The following is a 27197-nucleotide window of genomic DNA, read 5'->3' as shown; positions in this document are numbered from 1 at the left end:
AAATAAAAAGTTATCAACCATGAAAGTTTTAAAGTTTAAGCAGTAAGATATTTAAAAGAAACTTTTTAACATTTAAACAGCAGGGCATTTAATGGTCATTTCACGTGCTAGCCATTCACCTTGTTCCCCGAAGTGAGTGCAATCTTGCTGGCCCATTTGCCAGTGGGAAGATATGGGCATTTAAAAGTGCATCTCCAGGAGGTATCATCAACCCACAGAGGGATCTCAAGCAGCCTGTCATCTACAGAGCCCACGAGATCAGGGTCCATTTCCTGGCCTTGACCTGTAGGGTACCTGTAGCCACTAAAAGAGGTATGCAGATATTCATTGTTAAGGTAATCTCTTTTGTCTTTAGGTTAAGGAGTGCAGGGGGATATGTCGTTCTATGTGTGTGTGTGTTTGTGTGTGCGCGGAGGAGGGAGGACGCAATGTGTGCATCACTTCTTCAGAGACGCCTTCCCTGACCTCTTTGGTTAGGTGACGTTAGCCTCCCCACCCTCAGAGCGCCTTATTCTCCCTCTCTGCACGGGTCACAGCTGTTGTTGCATTTATGTGGTTAATGCCCGTCTCCCCTGCTAGATAGGGAACTGCTCGAGGCAAGGAACCCATCACGATCCTGTTAACCCCCGTGGGATGCCCAGTAGGATGCCTGAAGCATCACAGGCATTCTACGAACAGGTCTTCGACAAACGTTTCTGGGGCGAACTGGGGCTGCCGACCACCCCCGGTCGGCCTACCGCTACCCCACCGAGGACTAACTCCCCGCCCACCAGCGGCCGGGCCAGGCGGGGCGGGGTAGGGCGCGGCCGGCGGCGCGCGGCGGGGCGCTCTCGCGGGGAGGGTTCTCCCGCTCGCGTGGGCGCGGCCCGGGGAGGAGAGGGGGAAACCAGGGAGGGAGCGGGGCGACGCGTGGCCACGGCTGGGCCAATGAGCGCCGGCCGGGCGGGGCTCGCCGCCGGCTGCCTGGGCGCGCGCGGGGCTGGGCGTGCCAGCGGGTGACGCGCCTGGCCGGCCGGGCCAATGGGCTCGCGGTGGCGGGCGGGCGGGCCTCGCGGCCGGGGGCTGTAGGACGCTAACCGGAGGCCGGCCGGACAGACTGACGTTCGGCTTCAACGAGGAAGGCGCGTGGCGGGCATGGCGCTGGCGCGGGCCTGGAAGCAAATGTCCTGGTTCTACTACCAGTATCTGCTGGTCACGGCGCTCTACATGCTGGAGCCCTGGGAGCGGACTGTGTTCAGTATCCTGCCCAGGCCGCGGGCGCGGGGGCCGGGGGGCGGGGGAGCGGAGCCGGGCGGCATCCTCCTGGGCCCAGGCGCCGGGGTGGGGGCGGAGAGGCGGCTGTGCGGGGACGGCGCGCGCGCGGACTCGCTTCTTCGCTGCGGGCGAGCGGGGCGGAGGTCTCGGGGCCCAAGGGCGGCGGGCGTGCGGCTGGGGAGGGGGGGGTGGCTACATCCCTTGATCCGGGGTCGCCGGTGAGTCGCTTTGCCGAGGTAGAAGCGGCTTTATTACTGGAGGAAATCCCCTAGGGCGATGTCTAACCTGGTGCGTCCTCGCCGGCACTTCGGCCGCGCCTGCCTTTGGTTTCGTCCCCTTTGCTTTGGGAGGCAGGGACCGTGGAAGTGGAGCAAATCGCTCCTGGCTTTGGACGCCTTTGACCTTTAACTGTCCCTGAGTTAGCTGACTTTGGTCCTAATGAGAATGCTAACCAGTTTACTAGACTTTTAAAATCATGTGAGTTTGTGTTTGTGACACCCCAGTAGTTTTTTAAAAGCAGTTTGTTGTAGCTTTTTGGTCTCCAGGATGGGGAGTTTAAAAAGTGTTTTATTCATTAAGTTGCAGTTTTCACAGTCGAGCCCAGAAAGGAATTTGTGGTTAGTTGTAAATAGTGTTTGAAACTGTGTTTTCATAGATAGCTAATAAATACTTGTTAAAGACTATTGAATGGTCACTTGGAGCCAAGCAACTGTGCTGAGCGTTTTGCCTGTATCTTAACCCATCTAACTTTCATAACAACCTCACTTAATAAGCAAAGTTGTGTAAATAGGCTTTCTGAAGCCTGTGATGTTTGTGTTTTCATTTGCAGAATATAGTAATAATGAGTTGTAACTTTTTTTTTTGTTTTAAATTTGGGGGCCAAATATAAAAAATATTTCACATAACGTACTTCATACGGGGTTTCTCTTTTTTTAATTGAAGTATAGTTAACACAACGCTACACTAGTTTTATGTGTACAACAGAGTGATTTGACAACTCTGTACATTACACGGGCTCCTTTTCAATGTGGTTTAGTTTGGAGTAGCTTGAGAACAGCTTTGCAAATGCATTGTTGCATTCTGGTGAGTGACTGAGATCATTTCCTTCCAAGCATTAATAAGTGTGCTTATTTGTGTTGAACTAGCATAAGGTTGTACTCAGAGCTGTTTTTTGTTTCAACACTTTGGAGGACTTTTAAGCTGCTTACAAGAAAAATTATTTATTTTTATTATTGTTTCTTTCCAAAGCTTTCCAGCACTTAAGAACCATATTTTTGGATTTAAAGTCTGATTGTAAAGTGTGCTCTGATTTCCTGCACCATTTATTTGTAGCTGCAGTTTAGTCTTACTCTAAGTTCTATAGGTTAGAGATCAAGTCACCCGTGTAAAAGGTATACTAAGTATAGAAGCACAGACTTTTTGACTCGGTTAAAATCATCTTAAAAAATTTTTTTTTTTATTTTTAAGATTTATCTATTTATTTACTTAAGTAATGTCTACATCCAACATGGGGCTTGTACTCACACCCTGAGATCAAGAGCCACATTCTCTTCCAACTGAGTCAGGTAGGTGCCCCTCAGTTAAAATCAGGGGCTCCTGGGTGGCTCAGTGGGTTGAGCATCTGACTTCGCTCAGGTCATGATCTCACAGCTTGTGAGTTCGAGCCCTGCGTCAGGCTCTGTGCTGACAGCTCAGAGCCTGGAACCTGCCTTAGATTCTGTATCTCCCTCTCTCTCTGCTCCTAACCCACTCGCATTCTGTCTCTATCTCTCTCAAAAATAGACATTAAAGAAATTTTTTTTAAAAAAAGAGCCACATTCTCTTCCAACTGAGTCAGCTAGTTTCCTTACTTAGATAATTTCAAAAACCCTCATATTCAACTGGGATTGACCTTCCAATTTACAACAACCATTAACTTCTAGCTATTTCATTTCAGAGAAATAGAGAAGCAAATTCAGATGTTTAAGGATGCCTCTAGAGAAATAGAGGTGCCCCTCAGTTAAAATCAATTTAAAAGTGAATTTAGGATTGCCTGAGTGGCTCAGTCGGTTAAGGGCCCCACTCTTGATTGCAGCTCAGATCCTGATCTCACTGGTTTGTTCGACTGAACCCCCGTGTTGAGCTCTATGTTGACAGTGGTGAGCCTCCTTGACATACTCTCTTTCTCTCTCTCTCAAAAATAAACATTTTAAAAAAAGTGAATTTAAACAATGTTGCACTAAATCAACACTCTTTAAGTAGGAGGTTGAATGTAGAGCTCACTGTCAGAGTCCATCAAAAGTTTTACTCTTAAAAGCTTTTGCTTGGATACATGCTACAGTGTCAATGGTATTAAGGTTTTCCTCTTATATTGCAATAGTAATAGTGTCCTGTAAATAAACCAGATGATGGCTCTTTGGGAGGGGGTGGTGGCATAAATTATGAAATGAAATATAATGCGTCTGTAGATTTTTGACTTCTCATTGGTTTTTGTGACCAAGTGTTTTGTTTTTAAAAAACTAGTGAGAACTGCAACAAACTAGCATCGGGGCTGTAGAACACTATGGCTTTAAATCTAAGATTAGAAAGATATTATTTCAAAGTTCACATTATTGAATTAACCAAGGTGGAAATGTAATACTTTTGACATATGCCAGTCTTAAATTATTATCAGCTGTTGTGCTTCTATTCCAGTTGAACTTCTGGAGTAAAGTCAGGCATTTAATTATTGTATACGATTTTGGAACATTGATTTGAAATTGAATCTTCATTCTAGGGCGGAGGAAGAAACTGAATGAGGAAGCTGGATTTCCCCCCCAGTTATTAGGAGCTTTAATTACTGTGAAGTAGTTTGAATTTCTTAAGTTCATCAATAATCAGTTTCATGTAGAACAGTTTTGTAGCCAGTTACATGGTTTTGAAAAGAGACATACTTTCTTAAAAATTGCATCAAATCCAGTCATTGCTGCTAGCAAACTACAATTTCATGTAAGAAATTTGGCTGGCTGTCTGAAAAATGGTCTCTGAGTTAGAAGTCCTAACTAAAGACTCTAGAAGAAGGTAATTACACTAGTTTACATGTCACTGCTGTAATTCCTTTAATAAATTGAAGTTGTCCCTGTTTTAGGGAAACTCATAGCCTTCTATTAACTACTTCTGTACATTTTTCTAGAGGCATCCTTAAACATCTGAATTTGCTTCTCTATTTCTCCGAAACGAAATAGCTAGAAGTTAATGGTTGTTGTAAATTGGAAGGTCAATCCCAGTTGAATATGAGGGTTATTGAAATTATCTAAGTAAGGAAATTGTTACAAAAAATAATTTTAAATATGTTTTTTAAGGAAATGCATCTGTGTCAAGTCAGGTCCACTGCAAATGGTTCTTGAAAGAATAAGGTTTAAAAATCTGTTTTGTAATTGTACCATGCTAGGGCCCGTATCCTAAATTTTCTCTTACTTTAAAAAAAAAAAAATTAATGCTTATTTTTGAGAGAGAGACAGAACGTGAATAAGGGAGGGGCAGAAAGAATCCAAAGCAGGCTTCAGGCTCCGAGCTGTCAGTACAGAGCCCGACATGGGGCTCGAACCCACAAACCGTGAGACGGTGACCTGAGCCAAAGTCAGATGCTCAACTGACTGAGCCACCCAGGCGCCCCCTAAATTTTCTCTTATCATCTGCTTTCTGTTACCATATTTGAAACGATAATTAGCTTTTTGTTTGTCAACCAGTACTTGAACATTTTCCATGTGCAGACATGGTATCTGTCCTGCACGAGAAGGGGACGTGACACCTGATTAAAACAGAAGGTAACAATCAAGTGAATGGAATAAGGGCAGAGTAGTATTACAATGAATACTACAGCAGAGCCTGCAGACTGTAATTCATTGAGCTCCATCTCCAAAGTAGAAGTTTTAACATGTTTCAAAAGCCCCCTTTCCCTACTGGCAGCCATCAGTGGGAAAGGAAAACACCAGGTTTTGTAACTAAGGCAAGTTTTGTAACCAGTGAGGCACTCCCTGTAGTGTCTCACTGAAAAACATTGTAACCATGCTGCTGAGAGGTACGGAAAAATTAAAAATATCTTGTTAAAATAATTTGAAGAATAAGTAAAAGTTATTTAGCCTTTTTTTTTAAGATAAAAAAGGACTTTATTCTGTAATCACTGAGCTATATTTGCCGTCTTTCTATGACTTCTTATGTTTCCATGACATTTTATACTTCTATTTATTTTAGGCAAAATGTGGGCAGTTTTTTGGTTTATGTTAGGAATTAGATTTACCCTGAAAGACAATCTGTGTTCCTTCAAGAAAAGAAATTTTCTAAACCACAGTGCTGGGCACATAGATAGTGCTTGAGAAACATTTGTTTGTATATTGATTTGTCATTTCAAAGGAATTGCAGAAGTACTTAGGAATGGTAAAAGAGACCTGATTTTAAAGCGGATTTGGGTAGCTTTGGAGCTTGGCTGTTGCTGGTGAAAAAAATTCAGTTCTTGGAGAGAATTCAAATTAAAAGAAGCAAAAAATACTATAGAGTGAAAGAACTTCTTTGATTTATTTTAAAAAATGTTAACAAAATTTACTTTGTTATATATATTCATTTGTAAAATATGTATGTTTGAATTCTGCATTTCACAAGAATTAAGTGCTTCCTAATTGCCAGATACTATTCTAGGTAGTGGGGGTATGACTGAACAAAACAGATAAAAATATTTATTCTAATGCCACTAAATAAAAAATATAGGCTATTGTTATAGCTCTTCTAGAGAAAAACAAAACAGAAGAGGATAGGAAGTAGGAAGGAGTGTTTTTCAATTTTAGCTAGAGTGGTCAGGAAGGGCATTTGGAAAGTTTTTTTTTTACTTTTTTTTTTAACGTTTATTTATTTTTGAGACAGAGAGAGACAGAGCATGAACAGGGGAGGGTCAGCGAGAGAGGGAGAGACAGAATCCAAAACAGGCTCCAGGCTCTGAGCTGTCAGCACAGAGCCTGATGCGGGGCTCAAACTCACAGACGGTGAGATCATGACCTGAGCCGAAGTCGGATGCTTAACCGACTGAGCCACCCAGCATACCACCTAGCATACCACCTGAGCCCCTGGAAAGATTTAAGATGGCAGAGAATTCCAGGGGAATGAGCATTCTAGGCAGAAGGGACAGTAAGTATGAATGCCCCCAAACACCGGCATGTCTGTGTTTCACAGATAGCCAGGGGCCAGTGTGGCTGGGGCAGTGGAGGGTCGCATCAGTAGTAGGAGAGGAGGTCAGATGGTCAGATCCTTATAGTGTTACCTAGGCACTGGATTAAGACTTCAGGAGATGAGGGGACGTGCTCATCCTTTTGAGTAGAGTCACTGAAATCTAGTAACAATTTTCTCATTGATATTTTAATATTTAATAAACTAAAGAAATAAGCCATAAAAACATACATTTCTCCCTGAGGCTCAAAGCTCTTTTCATCTTGAATGGAAAAAAATGCATCCTAGAACCGTTTTTTGGTCATTATTAATGTACTGAGTTCTATAAGTTTCCAAGAAAATCGACTATGTCTTCAAGGAAATTAGAGCCAAGCTTTAGGAAAAATTAGGATTTACACATGTTCTCAGATGGATCCACCCTGGGGTCATCGCAGTAGAGTGAGCTGGGCAAAAAGTCCTTGGGATGCAGGGCAGGAAGAACGTGGGGACTGAGTGTGCTCAGAGAACTTTCAGGGAGGTATTTGAGTGTTTTGGCCTTTGGTTTTTGTTTTTTCTCCCCCCAGATGGGAAGAAGGTGTGGCCTGGGATGCCGAGGTGTGCTGGGATAGTGAGTACGCCAGGCTGACTGGCTGTAACAGGGATTCTTTAAGGCAGAAGAAGTGGCAAGTGAAGTTGAGAAAGCAGGTTAGGGCCATTTATTAATTTACCAGATACTTCTGGGTGCATACCTTGTACCAGATGCTGGCTTAGGTGCTTGTGATACATCTGAGCAAATGAGACAGATCCCTTCCTTGTGGAACGTTTATAATTGCATTACATAGTATGCTAGGTGGTAAGCATTGTGGAAGACAGAGAAGTAGGTCAGTGGGATAAATGTGCAGATGGGATGGAGTTGTTTCTAAAGAGGATATCAGGAGAGGCTTCCTGAGCAGCATTTGTGTAAAAACATAAAGAAAGTGATGGAATTAGAGAGTAGAAATCTAAGGGAAGAACATAGCTGGCAGAGGGAATAGCCAGGGCAAGTCCCTGAGTCCAGAGCCTGCCTGGCACGTATGAAGGCCATCACCGAAGCAGGTGTGGCTGGAGCAGAGTGACCACGGGGGAGAGGGCAGAGTCCATGGAGATCCTGGAGGTCATGGTAAGGATTTTGGCTTTTAATCTTAGTTGAAAAGGATGCTCTTAGAAGGTTTTTGAGAGGAGTGATCCAGTCTGACTAAGTTTGAAAAGGTTTACTTTAGCTACAGGGTTTGGGAAAGATTAAGGGCCATGAGGGGAGGCAAGGGTAGAAGCAAAGGTAGGTATTTTGGATTGGGGTAGGCTTTGCATGATAATGAGAAAGAGAGCATTAAAAATTTAAAGGTGTATGCTGTGTCAGTAGCAGCTAAGTTAATTTATTTTTGTAGATTTTTGCTGTATCCTCAAATGCTAACAGCTAGAATTGAGAAGAATTTTTCTTTGCATCTCAATATACTAAAGTATTTGAGAGTTTAGAAAGTATGAATTTTTAAATTGTAAATAAAAATAGATCATACATCCTCATGGTTCAGAACTCAAAAGGCACCAAAAAGGTAGGTGGTAAAAGTCTTCTTTCCACCCAGCCACCTCAGGACAACCCATGTTACCAGTTTCCTGTGTATCTCTCCTGAAGTATTCTGTGAAAACCTGGAAAATGCACTTAAGCTGTTTTTAATAGCGCCTGGTTTGGTAAAATCAAGGTTTTTATAAGCCAGGAGAGAGGTGTTTGAGGTGTATATTTTGCCTTGCCATTTTTGGAGTCACTAATAATTAAGTTAGTATTTTTTTCTGTGTATTTCCTGTGTAACATATTTTTGTAAATAAACACAACAAACAAAACAAAATTGACCAAGAAACACTGTATTTTGGCCAGGGGGGAGCTTTAGCTCAGTGTCTCTGTCTTTGGCAGAGCTTCCTCTGAGCTATTCAATAGAAGGTATTATCATTAAAACCCCAATTCACCAGAGTCTTCTACTAGAACTTTCTTCTTAATGAGTACCTCTTTTGAAGAAAATGTTTGTATGTGCAAAATCCTTTGATACTTTAAATAGAGTTCCAGTAAAAATCAGCATGTGGTTTGATGATTAGGCAAAAATATATTTTTTTAATGTTTCTTTGTTTTTGAAAGAGAAAGAGCATGAGTGGGGGAGGGGCACAGTGGGAGAGGGGGACTGAGGATCCAAAGTAGGCTCTGTGCTGACTGCAGAGAGACCGATTCAGGGCTTGAGCTTATGAACTGAGAGATCATGGTCTGAGCAGAAGTCAGACACTTAACTGACTGAGCCACCTAGGCAAAATTGTTAATATCAGAGAAAGTTACTTCTAGAAAGATATTTAGTAAATCAGTTTAATGCCTTTTAGAAAGATTTATCAAGGTGTCTTCAAACAAAATGTGATTTCAGAATAATGTTGAAATAGCCCAAACATTGCCTTCAGACTTAAGGAGAAAAAGAATTTCTTCCCACTAGTCTTCAGTCTTTTACATTTCATGCCATTTTCTTTTGAGATTCCTTTTGTAGAAATGAATGCAGCTCTCTGTTACAAGGGAGGGCTGAAGAGGGGGAAGCAGAGGTAAGAATAGTTGTAACTGATAAATTAATGCTTCCAAGCCTCCACCCCAGTGGTATTTAGACTTTTTGTGTAGCCCCTACAAGAACAAAAAGTAATGGGTGTTATCTTGTTCATTTAAGTTGACATTTGAAACATTTCATAGTAAATTTAAACAGTTACAGTGGATTTAATTCCTTGCTTTTCATATGTATTTTATTATTTTATGTGTATTAGAAAGTGCAAGTAGGGGAGAGGGGCAGAGAGACAGAGAATCCTAAGCAAGCTCCATGCTCAGCATGAAGCCTGATGTGGGGCTTGATCCCATGACCCTGGGATCGTGACCTGAGTCAAAATCAAGAGTCAGACGCTCAACTGACTGAGCCACCCAGGTGCCCCTATGATTGTATATTTTTGTTAAAACCTTAAAACTATATTTTTTCTTGTATAATTCATAGAAAATGTCTATCACATAACCTATTTGGAAACACCAGTCCTTATTGTGAAGCTAAATAGGCAAAATCAACCTTAATTTCTGTCAGAAAAAGCTCAGTGCCATTTTTCTGCTCAAGCGATTGTTACATAAACACTTTTACCCCTCTTGCCTTTTTTTTCAATTTTATGACTTTATTTGACAACCAGTGCTTATTTCTCATCGATATTGACTGTAGATTAAAAAAATTTTTTTAATGTTTATTTATTTATTTATTTATTAAAAAATTTTTTTTTTAACGTTTATTTATTTTTGAGACAGAGACAGAGCATGAACAGGGGAGGGGCAGAGAGAGAGGGAGACACAGAATCTGAAATGGGCACCAGGCTCTGAGCTGTCAGCACAGAGTCCGACGTGGGGCTCGAACTCACAGACCGTGAGATCATGACCTGAGCCGAAGTCGGACACTTAACCGACTGAGCCACCCAGGCGCCCCAATGTTTATTTATTTTTGAGACAATGTGAGAGACAGAGTGCAAGCAGCAGAGGGACAGACAGACGGAGACACAGAATCCGAAGTGGGCTCCAGGCTCTGAGCTGTCAGCCCAGAGCCTGACGTGGGGCTCAAACTCATGAACCATGAGATCATGACCGGAGCTGAAGTCGGATGCTCAACTGACTGAGCCACTCAGGCGCCCCTGACTGTAGATTTTTGAAAGTGGTGACAGGTCCATAGATAACCAATGTATTAAAGCTTGTTTGGTGAATCTTCATCCTAATGTTTTCTGGACAACCACACATGGGTATGCCCTGGGCCATTCCTCATTCCTTTGACTCAGACGGCTCTGTGGAGCCTGGTGTCAGTGTGCACATCTGGACTTCCCGTCTCTTCATGGCAAATTTCCAGACTTTTGGCATGCTTCTTGAAGCCTACTCCATGGGTGTGCTTTTAAGTGCTGACATTGTATTATCTGGTCACTACCTCATTGATGGCAGAAAGGCCCTTCTCACCATCCTTCTTTGTAGGAGCCATTCTGTCAGGCCCAGGCTGGGAAGCTGTCTCACTTCTGGATTGAAATTATTAAATGGATAGATCGATGAAGCTTGTAGCTGTGCCAGGAGTTTGTTACCGAGGTGAAATAAAGTACAACTCAAGGTAGTTACTATTCCTTTGTTTGCTGTCCCAAAAATTATTTTATACCCTGGGGAAATGCATAATTTTGGATTCAGGAAGTAAAGTGGTAGAAATGAAGTTGCAAGGGGGGATGGGAAGGAGAACTAGCAGATCATGATAAAGCAGATCAAGCTAAAGCTCAGATCAGGCTTTAGGAGAGTCAGTGGCAACTGAAGATCTGTAAACCCTTCCCTTTAACAGATCCTAACCTTCTGGAAAGTCTGCTTGTATCTCCAAGGCTCCTGTGCTTTAGTTCAAAGACAGCTGCTCTAGCCTGTTTTACCCTGCCTTGATGTTGGGTTGGCTAAGTGAAAATGTTAGAATATCCCTTATCTATACTCCTTTGGATATTACAATTTTTTCTTTAATAGCTCTCAGGAAAGATGGAAGATGAAGAAAACTGTATTACACAAGAACTGTGTGTGTGTGTGTGTGTGTGTGTGTGTGTGTGTGTGTGTATGTACACTTATGACCCTGAGATTGAGTCACATGCTCTACAGACTGAGCCAGATAGGCATCCCATCCACTACAAATTTTTAAAGACTTTGTGACCCACCCCCTAGGCTTTAACATTTATGGTACTTAGGAGCAAAGATAAGATGGATTCTTTTGTTAAAAAACAAAACAAAAAAAAAACCCAATGCTCAAATTTAATAATTAAAACTATATGTTCCAGAAGATCTACTTAATAGAACATATATACTTTTCATAAACTGGAATGCTTAAAAAATAGTAGTTATGAAATGATAGAAAGATAGTATTTACGATCAATAGCTATGAAAAGTAGAATTACTTTTCTAATTCTCAGTTGGTTGAGCGTCTGACCGGCTCAGGTCATGATCTCACTGCTTGTGAGTTTGAGCCCCGAGTGGGGCTCTGTGCTGACAGCTCAGAGCCTGGAGCCTGCTTCAGAGTCTGTGTCTCCCTCTGTCTCTGCCCCTCCTCCACTTATGCTCTGTCTCTCTGTCCTTCTCTCAAAATAAATAAAACATTAAAAAAAAAAAGAATTACTAATAAAAAAATTTTGGCCATCACATGTGTTCCTGAAAAAATCCCCAAGTTATAGGGTTTATGGGAAAATAGCACTAGAGCACTCAAAATCTATACAACTTAGTAAGCAAGCACTAACTAAAACAATAATTGACATCTTGGGGGGATAACTTGGATAGCCCAGGCAGGCACGGTGGGGGCTGCCTCAGAGGACATTAAAAATGCATGGGCAGAATTGACTGGAAGTGCTAAGTAGTGTAGATGGTGTGGGCTGCCATTGAAGAGGTACGGGAAGGAGTTCAACCTGCCACTAGCTAAGAATTGTGCTAGCCTGGAGGTGTGCTTTTCTGGAGAGGGAGCCTGGGTGCAGATACTAACTTTTAATTTTCTTTTTTTTTCTTTAATTTTTTTTAACGTTTATTTATTTTTGAGACAGAGAGAGACAGAGCATGAATGGGGGGAGGGTCAGAGAGAGGGAGACACAGAATCTGAAACAGGCTCTAGGCTCTGAGCTGTCAGCACAGAGCCTGACGTGGGGCTCAAGCTCACGGACCACAAGATCATGACCTGAGCCGAAGTTGGCCACTTAACCAACTGAGCCACCCAGGCGCCCCACTTTTAATTTTCTTAAAATAGGGCTCAAAGGATTCTTGCCTGTGCAGCTAAAGGATGTTTCTTGCTGAAGGTTATAATTCTTCTCCCACTTTATCTGGCTCCCCTAATTTATGAAGAATCCCGTATGAAACAGTACAGCTCCTATGTTATGCTAGTCATGTGTGAGCTAGCTGATATTCCAGGAATGTATCACAGCAGAACAGATTATATTTCAGAGCAGGCTGGGGGTTTTGTCCCCTTGATCCTGGGACTCAAATCTGCATGAAATTAGAAGCTTTAATTACAAAGGTGCACAATGATACACAGCCTGGGTGTCTCTGGGCTCAGAGCTGCAAACCATTTCCAGGACTTCAGTTCAGAGTTGAACATGATCATTGGTGGTTTCAGCAGAATGTTTTTTTGTTTCTTTAGTTTGTCATCAAGTTGTAGTTTCTAAAGTCAATTTCCATCCTTTGATGTAATCATACTACGCAAAGTTTAGAGAATGTGCTTTGCTTGCTAAATATTAAAAAAAAATTTTTTTTTGACGTTTATTTTTGAGAGAGAGAGAGAGAGAGAGAGAGAGAGAGAGAGAGACCGACCATGAGTGGGGGAGGGGCAGAGAGAGAGGGAAACACAAAATCTGAAGCAGGCTCCAGGCTCTGAGCTGTCAGCACAGAGCCTGATTCGGGGCTTGAACTCACAAACCGCAAGATCTTGACCTGAACCGAAGTGGCATGCTTAACCGATTGAGCCACCAAGGCGCCCTGCTAAATACTAACTTCTGATGCTATTGTGATGTCCTTTAAAATGACCCATGGATATCAAATTGACTAACATACACAGGACTGTAACAGTATCAGTATCTTATACTTGCTTTTATTTTGAGGTAACCAGAAAAGTATCAAGAGATAGTTGATATATTTGGTAAAAATGCACTTTCTTAACATTTCTCTTGGTGATGATCTCCAGGTGTTTGTTTTTTTTTTTTTAATTTTGATTTGAATCTAGTTAATATACAGTGCTATATGAGTTTTGGGTGTGCAATATAGTGAACCAGTAATTCTGTACATTACTCATTACTCATGATAAGTGTGCTCTTAATCCCCATCACCTATTTCACCGATCTTCCTACCCAACTCCCCTCTGCTGACCAGCAGTTTGTTCTCTCCAATTAAGAGTCTGTTTTTTTTGGTTTGTTTCTCTCTCCTTGTTTGTTTCTCTCCTTTGCTTGTTTGTTTTGTTTCTTAAATTATACATATGAATGAAATTATATGGTATTTGTCTTTCTCTGATTGGCTTGTCTCTCTAGCGTTATCCTCTCTAGCTCTATCCATGTTGCAAATGTCAAGAATCAGTGCATTGAAATTATTTAGATTTGTGAAGAGGTATGAGTTGTACCTGCTGGAACAGAGGTCCCTGGCCTTTTCCCAATGAGAAACTACTTTTGATTTCTCCAAAGTCTTGTGAATAGGTTACTAAGGTAGGCGGTGATAGTGCGGTTACTGGCTGGGACGGAAAGTGTTGTTAGTTGCTGTGGTCTTACTTCTGATGTACTGTAGTTATCTTCAAAGCATTTCCTCTCTTTGTTATCAGGATTTTTTTTATTTTTATTTTTTTTTATTGTAAGTCTCTGGGAAAAGTGTTGGGTATGGCCCTTATATGAGCAAAAGAAATCTTTTTTTTTCCTATCTAGCTGGAAACTTATCAGCTGATGATTAGTTGGGGTTTCCTGTTAAAGAACAGCAAACAATATACAGATATATGGTTTCACATCTATTTGCTTTTAAATCCACTGAACCCATAAAACATTTATGTTATATCCAGGTTATAAATAACCTGATTGTTCATTCAGTCCTTGAACAAACATTTATCTTCAGCGCCTGCACATATCCTGGCACATTATCTGCTCAGTTCTTGAATGATTTATGAAGCACCTGCTTTATCTAGCAATGCATTACAGCTGCAAGCCAAGGGGCGGCTGAGCCAATGTACTCTGGCCCTTAAGCACTTAAAATTCAGTGGTAGAGGCAGTTACAAACACACACTTTTTTTTTTTTTTTTTTTAAGTTTTTGAGGTTTTTTTTTTTTTATATTCCATATTTTGCTAACTTTATACTTCTCGAATCATATAGCCCCCCTCTAGAATGTCAACCGAGTTAATTAGTGTACTGCTACTGGTATGTATATCTTTCAGACAACAGTAAGGGTTTTCTTAGATTATTCTGTCATTTTGAGTATTGCCTTCCAATGTATGTGTGTTATAAAACATTGATTATTTACATTTTTTCTCTGTGTGTATGTGAAACAAGATTACATCAAGGGTGGATGAGAGTTGCCTAAGTGCCCTCTCCATGCAGGTGGTATTCTAAGATGTTAATGCAGGAAGTGGCCTCTTTTTATGGAGAAGAAACTGTTCCAGAGGTATTGTGATGTCTGAGAATTGTACTGTAAATTAATAACAAATTGGTAGCAGGGTGACCTTGGGAAGTTCCCAAACATTGTGTAAGTCATGATGTTAAGTGCCTATGGCCTCAAACAATAGGATTTTTTTTTTTTTTTTTTTAAAATGTTTGAGAGAGAGAGACAGCGCAAATTGGGGAGGGGCAAAAAGGGAGGGAGACGCAGAATCTGAAGCAGGCTCCAGGCTCTGAGCTTTCAGCACAGAGCCCGATGCAGGGCTCGAACCCACAAATGTGAGATCATGACCTGAGCTGAAGTCAGATATGCATAGAAGAATTTAAAGTTTTGACACTTTAGTGTTCACAAATAGAGTTTAAGTTTCAGATTCTTAGAGTAGTTAACTCACTGAGCCACCCAGGTGCCCCTCAAATAATAATTTTAATAAGGATTGTATTGCCTTTTGTTGCAGAATAGATTTGATTCAAAATTCTCACATGAACCCTGAAAGGTAGGTGATGTGTGTCCTTATTTTATAGATAAGGAGACTGGTGATCACAGAGTTTTTGACACAATCAGGAATTGGCAGCGTTACAGCTCAAACCTAGGTTTTCTCCAGTGTCATGGTGTTTCCAGAACTCATTTCTTGTGCTTCACAGTGTATGGAGTGTATGGAGTATACTTTAAACTTTGAGAGGTGTATTCAAGAATGTGATGGATTGAGAAATCTGATCAAATGCCAGATAGCAAATTATAGGTAGTATACTCTCTGTGAGGAAACTTCTAAGGAGATGAACATCACACATTCCCTAACCTTGCAAATGTCACAATAAAACCAGTACTCAGTAAAACTACCATTTTAAATGGTGTCAAGCATAATCTTCAGGGAATGTTCAACTCAGTTACACTGGAGCTGTTTCAACTACATTGCTTAAATTGGCATTTGTAGAAAGCTACTCATAAAAGGGGCATTCTTTCTGCATTTTTTGCAAGGTGATTATTAAGGGTCGTAAAAGTTCCTCATGGACCCATTGTCTACTTATTCACCTAGTGTGAGTTGTGTAGTCATGGTTTAGTTAAGTTGGTTTTAAATATTTTCTTATATTTGAGAGCTTTAAGATAATTTTTGGGAATAATTTTGACATTTAATGGTACAGAAAACTTACTGTTAAAGCTTATTTAGTTGCTGTGATTCTGGAAATAATTAGAAATAGGATCAGAATATAGAAACATTTGGGGGGAGACACAGGATAAAAGTTAAATTTAATAAGTGGCTATGAGTAAAAGGTTAGGTTAAGTTTTTTTTTTTTTTATTATTAAATAATTCTTTGAGCAGTTTATAAATTGGCATTTTTTGCATCTAGGCTCAAGTGACGTTCAGTACTTTTCTGTTTATCATGGCCAGAATTGAGAATTGTTGATTTCTGAGAGCTAAGACTTTCTATTTCCTAGTGGCAAAGTAGGCCCAATGATGTCTAACTCAAATTTTGTAAGGGAGGAGAATCCTTCACACAGAACAGTTTTTAGTCTAGTACTGTATGTAGCTTCATTTTCCTTTACAGTTCTTATTAAAAAAAGTTATTGACTATTCAGGCATACAAAAACTCCATAAAGAATAATATAGTGAATGTGCATTTACTACCAACTAGGTGAAGAAAAACATTACTAATACATTTGAAGCTCCATTTATACCCCTTCTAAGTTGTTTCTCCTTCCTTCCTCTCCCCATTTCACCTTACCAAGTAGCCATCCTGAATTTAGCATATATAATCATTATTTATTTCCTATTGCTTTTACTCCATATGTATATGCATCACAGCATAATGCTATATAAGATCATGAACTCTAGTATCTTATATTTTAATCAGGCAAAAAAAAAACCTTTTCAAGTTTGGTAAGTTCTTATTTCACTGGCAAGACATAACATTTTTTAATGTTTATTTTTGTGATAGAGAGAGAGAGAGCGCGCGCGCACGCGCGAGCACGAGTGGGGGAGGGGCAGAGAGGGAGACAGGATCTCAGCAGGCTCCTCACTGTCAGCTCAGAGCCCGACATGGGGCTTGAACTTGCAAAATGTGAGATCATGACCTGAGCCGAAGTTGGACGCTTAACTGACTAAACCACCCAGGTGCCCCACAAAACATATATGCATAGAGGAATTTAGAGTTTTGACACTTCAGTGTTCACAAATAGAGTTTAAGTTTCAGATTCTTAGAGTAGTTACCTGTTAAGGTAATTTGTGCATGCTTCTTAACTGATATATTCTCCATACTAAATTAAAGAATTATAATTAAATTTATAATATAAAGAGTATGTAATATAATCATTCAAATGACTGTTTTTAGTAATCATTTCCTACTTGATTGAATTTGAGCCAGTGACCTGAAGATCTTTACCATTTCCTTTACTTGGTATGTACACTTAAATAAAAGCTGTAAAAATCTAAAAAAACATTTTGAAAATACGGTATTGCCTAGAAATGGACTTTTATTTTTTCTGTAGTCACTATAAAGTTTTTCACCACAGTAATATGTGGAATATGTAGAAAGCACTGCATTGAATCTAGAATCAATGTTTCTTGAGCAATTTCATTATTCATCAAATATTTATTGAGTGTGTGTTACGTTAGATGTTGGAGATACAAAAATAATAAGACATTGTTCCTGTGCTCAAGGAGTTGATAATATGGATGAGATAAATACATTAAAAAAAAATAGGTAATGTCAAGTGATAAGTGTTGAATTATATGAATAAAGAGCTTTATGAGCAGTAGGGCCAGGAGGTTGGGAGGAAGAATGGGAAAAATATGAATGCTAGAGAAAGCCTCATAGGAGAGAGGGTAACTACCCAAGCTCTAAGAATGATTGGGTTTTACCAGAAGGAGTAGGATTTTTCATATATACGAAGGTATTCATAGTGGTTAAGAACACAGATTTTTGGAGTGTGACTGATTTGGTTTGGAATTGGTTCCATTGCTTCCTCTGATTTTGAGATTCAGGGTTACTTGAACTTGCTGGAGGATTTAACACAGTGTTGGGCGCACACTAGACATTCACGGAATAAAAGCTGCTATTACCACACTATTATCCTGACTCCTGTTATTATTAAACCATAAGCAGAAGCAGAGCAGTATGAAAATATACAGCATTTTTTCTGAGACTCACGTAATATGGCTGTGAGTAGGATATGTTTGTCGGGGGAATTATTTGGAGTGTTGGAAGGCACAAGGGAAAAGTAGTATAGTAGGTGGTGCTGTTGGTCTTCACCTCAACCCCCTCTACTGATGTGTCTCTCCTCTTTTGTCTTCCACCTGTCCCATTCTTCAGAGTATTGGCCTTCGCCAAGGCAGCTGTCTTATACAGGTGGGTTTTTCTCACCCAGTTCTGCAGCCAATGATTGACAGATAAAGGGACAGAAAAAGTCAGGCCTCTTGCCTCAAAGCAAAACATGGGGTCCAATTCATGCTCCAGAGCATCCTGTGGGAACTGAGCCCCTGAACCTACTTAGCTTTTTCTTCCTGCTCTGTTTTGCTCTACTCACTCCTTTATGCTAAAACTCCCTCAAGAATAACTTGTACAAGAATCTCTGTCCCAATCTCTCAATTTCTGTCTACTTCTATGGACTCCAACCTAAGACAGATACTTTGGACTAGATTGGAAAGGTCCTTGGATGTTTCGGCTTACAATTACGCATGCTGTCCTGTAACACCAGGAAGCCTATCTGCGCTGACAGCAGAGAACCAGACAGTGGCTCAAACTCACGAACTGTGAGATCATGACCTAAGTTGAAGTCAGATGCTTAACTGACTGAGCTACCCAGGAGCCCCCGGAAGCCTAATGTATTTTGAAAGGATCACTTTAGTAAAGAGTGGCATGGAAAGTGGCTAACAGCCTAGAATCAGAGCTTTGGCATGATTAAGGAATGATAAATACCTCAGTCATTTATTATCGATTAGGGTAAGGGAACATGAGATATAAAAGTCATTTGTAGGGGTTGGGAAGAACTGAGAAGTCTTAGATAATTTGAATCTGGGGAGGAGGAATCAAATTTCTGGATTTAGTGACTAGGCAAATTGTTAATAATTATGTCAACTATTTCAAATAGTTAAAAAAAAATAAGACAGACTCCTAGAAAGAGGTAGTTTTGGAGAAAGTTATTGAGTTCAGTTTTGGCTCTGTTGAACTTAGGAAGTACCTCAGAAGTTTCATAGGTGAAAATGTTTAGCAAGTTGTAGGAAATCCCAGTCTGCAGTACAGAAGGTGGGTTCAGGTCAGCAACATTAAGGTGATTGTTCAGGCCATAAGAGTTTGTAGGGTCCAAGACAAAACATTAGGGATTCTATTTTGTCATTAAGAATGTTTTCAGCTACAAGTGTAACAGACATTTTACAACTTGTTCAAGAGTAAAGAGACTTTATTGGCTTGTATATCTAAAAATCCACTGGTGAGGTAAGCTTCAGGTGTTTTGATGAGGTTTCTGCCTGCATTTTCCTGTGATTATTTTTGTTGCAATAATAATGTGGCAGCTTTGTTCTGAGTTGTGCTTTCCTCATGGAGGCAAAGTGACTTCAGTGATTCCAGGACTCCATCAACAAACTGCATATTCCATAAGGAGAGAGAGAGAGAGAGAATGAATCTGTGTTCCTTAATTCCTGGTAGAAGTCCTAAACTTTGAGCTGGCTGATCAGTTTTGAGAGTGGGAATTATTACAAAGATAATTTCTTTTTTTAATGTTTATTTATTTTGAGAGAGAGAGTGCGTGTGAGTGTGAGCCCACGTGAGTGGGGTAGGGGCAGAGAGAGGGAGAGGGAGAATCCCAAGCAGGCTCCTCGCTATCAGCACAGAGCCTATGCGGAGCTTGATCCCATGAACCATGAGATTGTGACCTGAGCCGAAATCAAGAGTCTGACGGCTAAGCAGTTGAGCCACCCAGGCGCCCCAAAGAGATGGGTTTTCTAGTTGGTTAAGATCAGTCGGGGCTGGAGATGGGAAAGGTTAGGCCCATCCGGAGAATGTGACTGCCATTCTAAGAGTAGTGGTGGAGTGTATGTTTGGGAGAAAAGCACAAAATTCACTCTAATTATCTTACATATGAGGGACAGATAGGGAAAAAGAGCCAGTGACACAGGAAAATGGTGAGAGAAATGGGAGGAGAGTCCTGGAGAAAAGAACCTTTTTAGCTCAGAGTGGGAAGAATTTTGAAGAGGAAGGACTGAAATTGTCCATTCAAATAGCCATTAGATTTGATAGGTGGCCATTGGGGACCTGAGAACTGTGTCTGTAGCCTGCAGGGGTAGAATTTATATGGTTGGGTGGGTGATGGGTAATGATATGAAAGTAATAGGCATTTTTTTTTTTTTTAAAGAAATTAAAGGGTATATAGAAAGTGGTAGCTTAAGAAAGAACTGGATTAAGAGAGGCTAAGAGATAAATTAAAAAAATGATTATGGGAGACTTCATCCATGTTTACTGGATGAGGAGAATGAATTTAGGGTTTGAGTTGGATGGCTTCAGTTTGTGCTCTGGCTCAAAAGACAGTTAAAAAAAAATTTTTTTTTTAAGGTTTATTCAATTTTAGACTGAGCACGAGTGGGGGAGGGGCAGAGAGAGGGAGACAGAATCTGAAGAAGGCTCCAGGCTCTTAGCTGTCAGCACAGAGTCCAATGTGGGGCTCGAACTCACAAACCATGAGATCATGACCTGAGCTGAAGTTGGATGCTTAATTGAGTGAGCCACCAGGCACCCCAAAAGATAGCTTTTTGTAGGGCCCTGTGTTTTGTCAGGCTCTGATGAATAACAGTCATGATAAACATCTCACAAGAAAGCTGTTAGAGCAAGCAAGATAATATATAAAAGAGGTTTGTCAACTGAACTGTTATACAAATATTAGTTGGTAGGTAAGCACGTTGTTTATTTAAACCCTATCTTCTTGTGCAAGAATGTAAGGTATTATAGAACTACTATTATGTAGAACTGAAAGGTATGAAAGACAAGAGTGGGGGCAGGGGAGAGAGAGAATACGAATGAATGAATTCATAAAATGTGGTCCCAATTCAGAAGCAGTTATTCCTTTTAACATGGTTACATGACAGCAAAGCAAAAAGCCCTTAGATTTGACATAATTTCTGTTAGCAGTATTTTGTGTGGCCCAAGAGGAGGGCCCCTCGTTGTTTTGAACATATACATTTCAGTTCCTTTGGAATGAGGACAAAGGAACACAAAACAGATGTTTATTGTTTTGGTTATCAAGATGACTTTTATTGGATGTTGCAAAGTTTAGTGATAATGATAAATGTTTAACAGTAGCTGGTTCTGTCACCTTATGTGTCGTTAGGTATATATGATTGATCTTAGCTGAGGCTCTAAAGCCAGCACTTTTAACCAAATAGTCTAAATAGTTCTAAAATTCTTGGATCAGACGTTCTTATTATTAAAGTTGGTAGACCTTTTGAAGTCATGAAATGCAATTTTATTCCTATACATTTCTGTTTCTTAGGTTGAACAGCGTCACTTTCTGCTTCAGTTGAAACAGTCTGATGTTTTGAAGCATAAATAGGGGAATAACAGTACCTGTCTTGGAAGGTGATAGTGAAGATTAAGTGAGCTACAAAACTTAGAATGGTGCCAGGTGCGTTAATATTAGTGGCTAGAATGGTTAGTTCTTGACATATATGAGAAAGCACTAAGTGAGTGAGTGGGTACTTCAACATAAAACAGTTGAAAAAACTTTTGGGATTTACTTTTGAATAAATTAAGAAAAAGTAAATTGTTTCCTTAACTATGACTCAGATTCCATGCTGATTTCCATCGTGGGGATGGCCCTGTACACAGGATATGTCTTTATGCCTCAGCACATCATGGCGATATTGCACTACTTTGAAATTGTACAATGACCAAGACGTGACCAGGATTGAGCGGTTCCTTGGGGAAGATCCACCTTCTGAAGTTGGGATGAAACTTCATCAGATGTCCTAAGAAACTCTACTAGATGTCAACATAACTAACCCTATGAATATAAAGACTAAAATTCATGAGTAGAACAGGAAAATAATCCTGACTCATGTGTTGTGTTCTTTATTTTTAATTTTAAAAGAGGCTCTTGTATAGTAGTTTTTGTGTATTTTAACATTGTAGTCATTTGTACTTTGATATCAGTATTTTCTTAACCTTTGTGACTGTTTCAATATTACCCTGTGGAAGCTTTTCTTAATGTAACTTTGAGTACATTTTAATTGCCTTCTATTTCTAAAACCCAAAGTCATTAGTTGGGCTTTACTGTTCTTGCTATTGTATGGCACATACATCTGCCTGGATATATTTCTACTCTTGACCAAAGTTTTGTAAGAAACAATACAAGATTTGGGGCAGGGGGATGGGGAGGGAGGATATTTTATTGAGAACTATTTACAAAAGACTTAATCTGTAAGTTTGAACTCAGGAGTACAGTTTTAGCTATCAAGACTCTACTCTTAACAGCTTTTGCTTTAAAACTATTAAAGTATTTCTTAATAATGAAAAAGAAAGATCTTGCTAAAGTTAAAATAAGGAACATTTCACCTTTTAAATATTTAATTTTTATGTGGACTCATTTCCAGAAAACTTTGGTGATGATTCTTGTGACAAAAGCATTAAATAGCATTAATAGCATTATTATGTAATGCTTCTATACCATAGAGTTTTTAGTAGAAAGTAAATCAGTTTCCTCTGAGGGTTATTGTTAACAATGTACTTGCTTAAATTTAGTTTCATGATTGTACTGGGTGCTGCAAATGCATTTGCACATTGCAATAAGATATGATGAGATGAATTGTTAAAAACTAGCAAAAAGAAATGTCAACTTGGTTAAAATCCTTTCACTCTTTGTATTTTTTTTTAAGATTTTTATTCCTTAAATGTAAAATGACTACCTAATTTTTTGATGTAACTCATTAAATTCAAAGAAAAATCAGCTGATGTAACAGTATATTTTTTCTCCAGTTGTTAAATATTGATCTAGTACTTACATTTTTCTGAATTGATTGTTGTGGACAAGTAAGCAGTAAGTATATCTTAAAATGTTTCTCAACATAAAAGTAATGCTAATTAGGAATAGACATTTTAACATGCCTCCCATAATAGTTTCACTGTTTTAAAAAATGTAAGTATTTTTGGCTCTCAGTTTTAAAGACTAGACTTTTGAAGTGTTTTCTAGCCTAGAGGTATGGAGTTTAGTGTCTTCAAAGAGTCCATTTATATCGTCACTGTTAAATAGGGATGGTGAAGATAATATGTAATTATTTAGTTTCAGTATTCATACTGTCTCATATTGATGAATATGAGGATTTAACTTTGGATTTGTTCAGTTAATGCTCAAATTTGGCTTTCCCCTGTTGATGCCTCGTAGAGAACCATTGACAAGTGGATGTCTAATATCTGTATCTCTGGTGAGTTGAAGACAGGGTAAGTTGAAAATCACTAGTTTAGATGCGTATACAGATGACTTATCCCAGCCCTCTACTCAGAAATCTTTAATTCATCCTTGCTCTTCTCCAAAATCCATTAAATTGCTGTTGTGTAGCTGGTGATTGTTACGATTTACATGACTACACTGGTCTGTGAGATAGATGGAAGAGAAGTTTAGCTTTACAGAGGATCTTGAGGAGAGCCAGAAAGAGAAATAGGAAAGGGTCCATTGAGAGGTAATCAGAGCAGCATTCTCTCCACCAACTGAAGCAAGTCTGGTCTGTTTGTTAGTAAATAATGAATTGGGAAATCATTCTACTTTATCTGTTTACAAGAAGGTACTTATTAGTGCGCCATGAGTTTCTTACATTTCTGTATGTCTTCCAGACAGAGGTACTGAATATTTTTTCTGGAATATTTTTCAAGGATGCTTGTATTATAGGGAGAAGATAGAACAGAGATAATGTCTCCCTCTGGAACAAAGGAAAAATTACTTACAGCCTTAGAAGATAGTGTCTCTGGAGCAAAGGACACTATGAAAGATTTGGGTTCCCTATGCTCAGGGTTCCTCCCTATAACACACCCCTCTGCATGTATACATATCACCTGGCTTTTCCTTTCATTGTCCTGTTGGAATTGGAACTTGGGAGCCAGAGCAAGACAGTGATACTTTGGCTGTTGCTGTGAGTAATAGTCTTTTGTATCCAACCCTAGAATCTCAAGTCTTCTGCCAGGACCCACAAAACCATGCCAGACTAACTTGTTAGCTTGCAGGTAGGGTAAAGTCTCAGACGCTTCAGAGTTCTTGAGTTTTGGAGATGAATATGGGAGGCCCACAGAGACATGGTCTTCCAGAAGAGGAAGGATAATGGCCGCACAGGCCAGACTGAAGGTGGAGACAATTCCCTGTGATCCGTAATAAATGCTCTTCCCCAAGTATTGGGTGGGTTATGGGAATAAGGGTCCCCCACTATCCTGCTTGTTAATTAATGATTAGAGGCTGAGCAGTGAGAGGTAGGATTGAAAGAAGCTGCCTAACGGGTGCGTTAGTTGTTGGTCACTCTCCTCTGGGCAGGTTGCAGAAGGAATCTTAGGATAATTGGACAACTCTAAAGTCAGTGTGGCTGTGGCTGCTAAGCAAAAGAATCGCAAAAATTGATGGCATCAGCAGTGAGAGGCATGTTATTTATTTATTTAAAAATTAAAATCTTGGGACGCCTGGGTGGCTTGGTCGGTTGGGCGTCCGACTTCGGCTCAGGTCACGATCTCGCGCGGTCCATGAGTTCGAGCCCCGCGTGGGACTCTGGGCTGATGGCTCAGAGCCTGGAGCCTGCTTCCGATTCTGTGTCTCCCTGTCTCTCTGGCCCTGCCCCGTTCATGCTCTGTCTCTCTCTGTCTCAAAAAAAAAAAAAAAAAAAAAAAGAAAAAAAAAAATTAAAATCTTTATTTTTGAGAGAGAGAGAGAGAGAGAGAGGAACAGAGAGAGAGGGAGGCACAGAATCCGAAGCAGGCTCTAGGCTCTGAGCTGTCCGCACAGAGCCCAATGTGGGGCTTGAACCCACAAACCACGGGTTCATGACCTGAGCCGAAGTCTGACGCTGAACTGACTGAACCACCCAGGTGCCCGAGAGGCATGTTATTTAATATAGACCCACAAACTTTAGATGTTCATTCAGGTGAGCCATGAATGAACAGCTACTGAAATTGAATGCAAAGCCTTGCTCATTGGCTTAGAGCTGCTCTTGCTCTGTGTGCCCTTCTCCCTTCACTTCTACCCTGACTTCAGTTTCATTAAGGAGAAAGATGATTAAGGCTAGTTGGTCAGGTTATTCATGAGAACCATCTGTTGTATTCTCTCAATGAGAGAAGGCTGGGTTAGTAGAGAAATATGGTGACATGGACCAGGGTGGTGGCACTGGCGGTAGAAACCACAGGATATGGTGACTGATTAGATACAAAAGTTGATGGGAAGGAAAGCATCCAGGCTTCTGTCTTGAGCAACTTGGTAAATGGTGACATTCACTAATACAGCGACTGGGGGAGAGGGATCAGCTATAGGGTGGTCATGTAGGAATTAAGTGGGTTGTAGATGGTAAGGGACTTTGTAAGCCATATTAAGGAGAATAGACTTTATTCTTAGAGCAGTGGGGGACTGATTGGAAAGTTTTAAGTGGGGGATTGATACCAAATTTGCATTTTAGACAGGTTACCCTGGTTACAGGTGTTGAACATAGATTGGAGGGGATAAAGACTCTGGTAGGAAAACTATTTAGGAGGCCGTTAGAATAATTCAGGCAATGCATGGTGATCAAAACTAAGTTTGTTGCAGTGGAGATGAGAAGTAGATAAAATTGGGAGATACCAATTTGAGAAGAGAGAAAATTAGATGGAAGTCATGGTTGCTGACCTGACTTTTGGCTGACTCAGTTGAATGGTTAGTGGTTCCAATAGTTAATAAAGAGATGAATGAGTTTGGCATAGGAGAAAATTATTTTAGTTTTTGATACGTTGAGTTTGATGTTAGTGAAATATTTGAGTGGAGATATTTAGTAGTCTGGTGAATATGGAGATAAGATTATCAAATAGATCTGTGCTGAAGCTACATATAAGTATAGATGTATAAATAGATAGAGATTTGAATATGTATCATGTATATATTTGCTAGTCTTGGGTAGGTGATAATTGAAAAGGATCATCCCTTGGAAAGGATGAAAGTTCTTGGGAAGAGCATAGAAAGCAGAGGTTCATCTGGTGCCTAAGCCTACTAAATCTCCTCAAATTGCATGCCAAATTATATGTAATTTTTTTGAGGAGCTTTCCCATCACTTTAATCAGACTTTCAAAGTCATCATTGACTTGAAAGGATTAAGATCTGTTACAATCTATCTTTGCATTTTTTGCAATGTACATGATTAATTAGAAATTTAAAAATCTATAGTAGTAGATTGGAACTAGATTGGAACATGACAAAATGGGGGACAACTGGCAAAACCTATGAAAAAGGGTTTACTTTCCTAATCTACAAAAACATTTTGGAAATCAGTAAGAAACAGGTAGCCTCTTATCAAAAACCCTTGGGACTATAAATATTTCATTTTTGGGGGTCTTTAGGAAGGTAAGTGGTATACATTATTTAATATGCCCAGCGAGGCCCAGGGCAGTATGTGGTTAATGAAATACATTTCAGTTCTGCATTGAAACATATGAATAATCACACTAAATGAGATAAACAAATCTGTACTAATCGCTTTGCATCATTCCAGAAAAGGTTTTGCTTATGCTGATCGAGCCAGATTATGCTACCAAATGGATTGTAACCAATTTAAGATTTTCAGAGTTATTTTTGATTTTGGGGATTGTAGATAAGAGATTGTTGACTTGTACTAACATTTCAATAAAACACTGGGTAAAGGGCAGAATAGGTCACAAAAGAAGAAATAGGAAATAGCCAGTAAAGATATAAAAAGGTATTTCACTTCACTGGTAAAGAATACCAGTTAAAAACAAGATATCTTTTGTTGCCTGTCCATTGGCAAATTTTTTGTTACCTGTGAGGTTGGCAGAGGTTGATAGCCTATGACTAGTATGGGGAGCTGGGCACCTTCATTGTGGGAAGCAGAATTCTGAGATGGCCCTTCATCTCTGCCCCTGGTGTTAATGTTCTCTAGAATTCCCTCCCCTTGAGGGTGGGTAGGATATGTGATTTGCTTCTGTGACACGAGGATGAGATGTCGCTTCCGTGATGTTATATTTTATAAGACTGGATAGGTTGTTTTGCTGGCCAAGAAGAAGTAAAGAACCATGCCTTGAACTTAGTATGGAGAGGGCCATGTGCCAGGGAACTATGGGTGGCCTCTAAGAGCTATGGCCAGCCTCTAGCTGATAGCCAGTAAGAAGCCATTTATACAGCTACAAGGTAAAGAATTCTTTTCTAGTTGAGTGTCTAGATGAGAACACAGCCCAACCACAATGTTGGTTGCAACCTTGTGAAACCCTGAGTGGGGGACACAGAAAAGATGGACTTGCACTCCGGAACCATAGAAACTTAGGCTTTTAAGTTTGTGGCAATGTGTCATACAGCAATAGAAGACTAATACATTCATGCTGGTAGAAGTGTATATTGTCTCAGACCAGATGTATCAATATTTAAAAAGCACAATAAATAAATTATATA

The 27197-nt window shown here is 40.0% G+C and overlaps 1 protein-coding gene and 1 pseudogene across 4 annotated transcripts in view; one reads left to right on the top strand and one right to left on the bottom strand.

The window, feature by feature from the left end:
- Positions 1 to 1074: 1074 nt before the first annotated feature.
- SPTSSA (serine palmitoyltransferase small subunit A) overlaps positions 1075 to 27197 on the top strand; it is a 47766-nt gene continuing 21643 nt past the window's right edge. The window contains exons 1-2 of one of the 4 annotated variants that reach the window (XM_027065569.2): positions 1075 to 1237; positions 21371 to 22529. In XM_027065569.2, the coding sequence (XP_026921370.1) occupies positions 1135 to 1237; positions 21371 to 21474 (207 nt within the window). In that variant the 5' untranslated portion in view covers positions 1075 to 1134 and the 3' untranslated portion in view covers positions 21475 to 22529. Of the gene's footprint in view, positions 1238 to 9693; positions 10581 to 21370; positions 22530 to 27197 lie in introns of those variants that run through there. The other 3 variants (XR_008299353.1, XR_008299354.1, XR_008299355.1) reach the window with 3 other exon arrangements.
- LOC128315832 (60S ribosomal protein L31-like) lies at positions 7492 to 10457 on the bottom strand (annotated as a pseudogene).

This window comes from Acinonyx jubatus, chromosome B3 (genome assembly GCF_027475565.1).
Source record: "Acinonyx jubatus isolate Ajub_Pintada_27869175 chromosome B3, VMU_Ajub_asm_v1.0, whole genome shotgun sequence".
NCBI lineage: Eukaryota > Metazoa > Chordata > Mammalia > Carnivora > Felidae > Acinonyx > Acinonyx jubatus.
The sequence above is the reverse complement of the archived record's forward strand: the minus strand, read 5'-3'. Positions and strand labels throughout refer to the sequence as shown.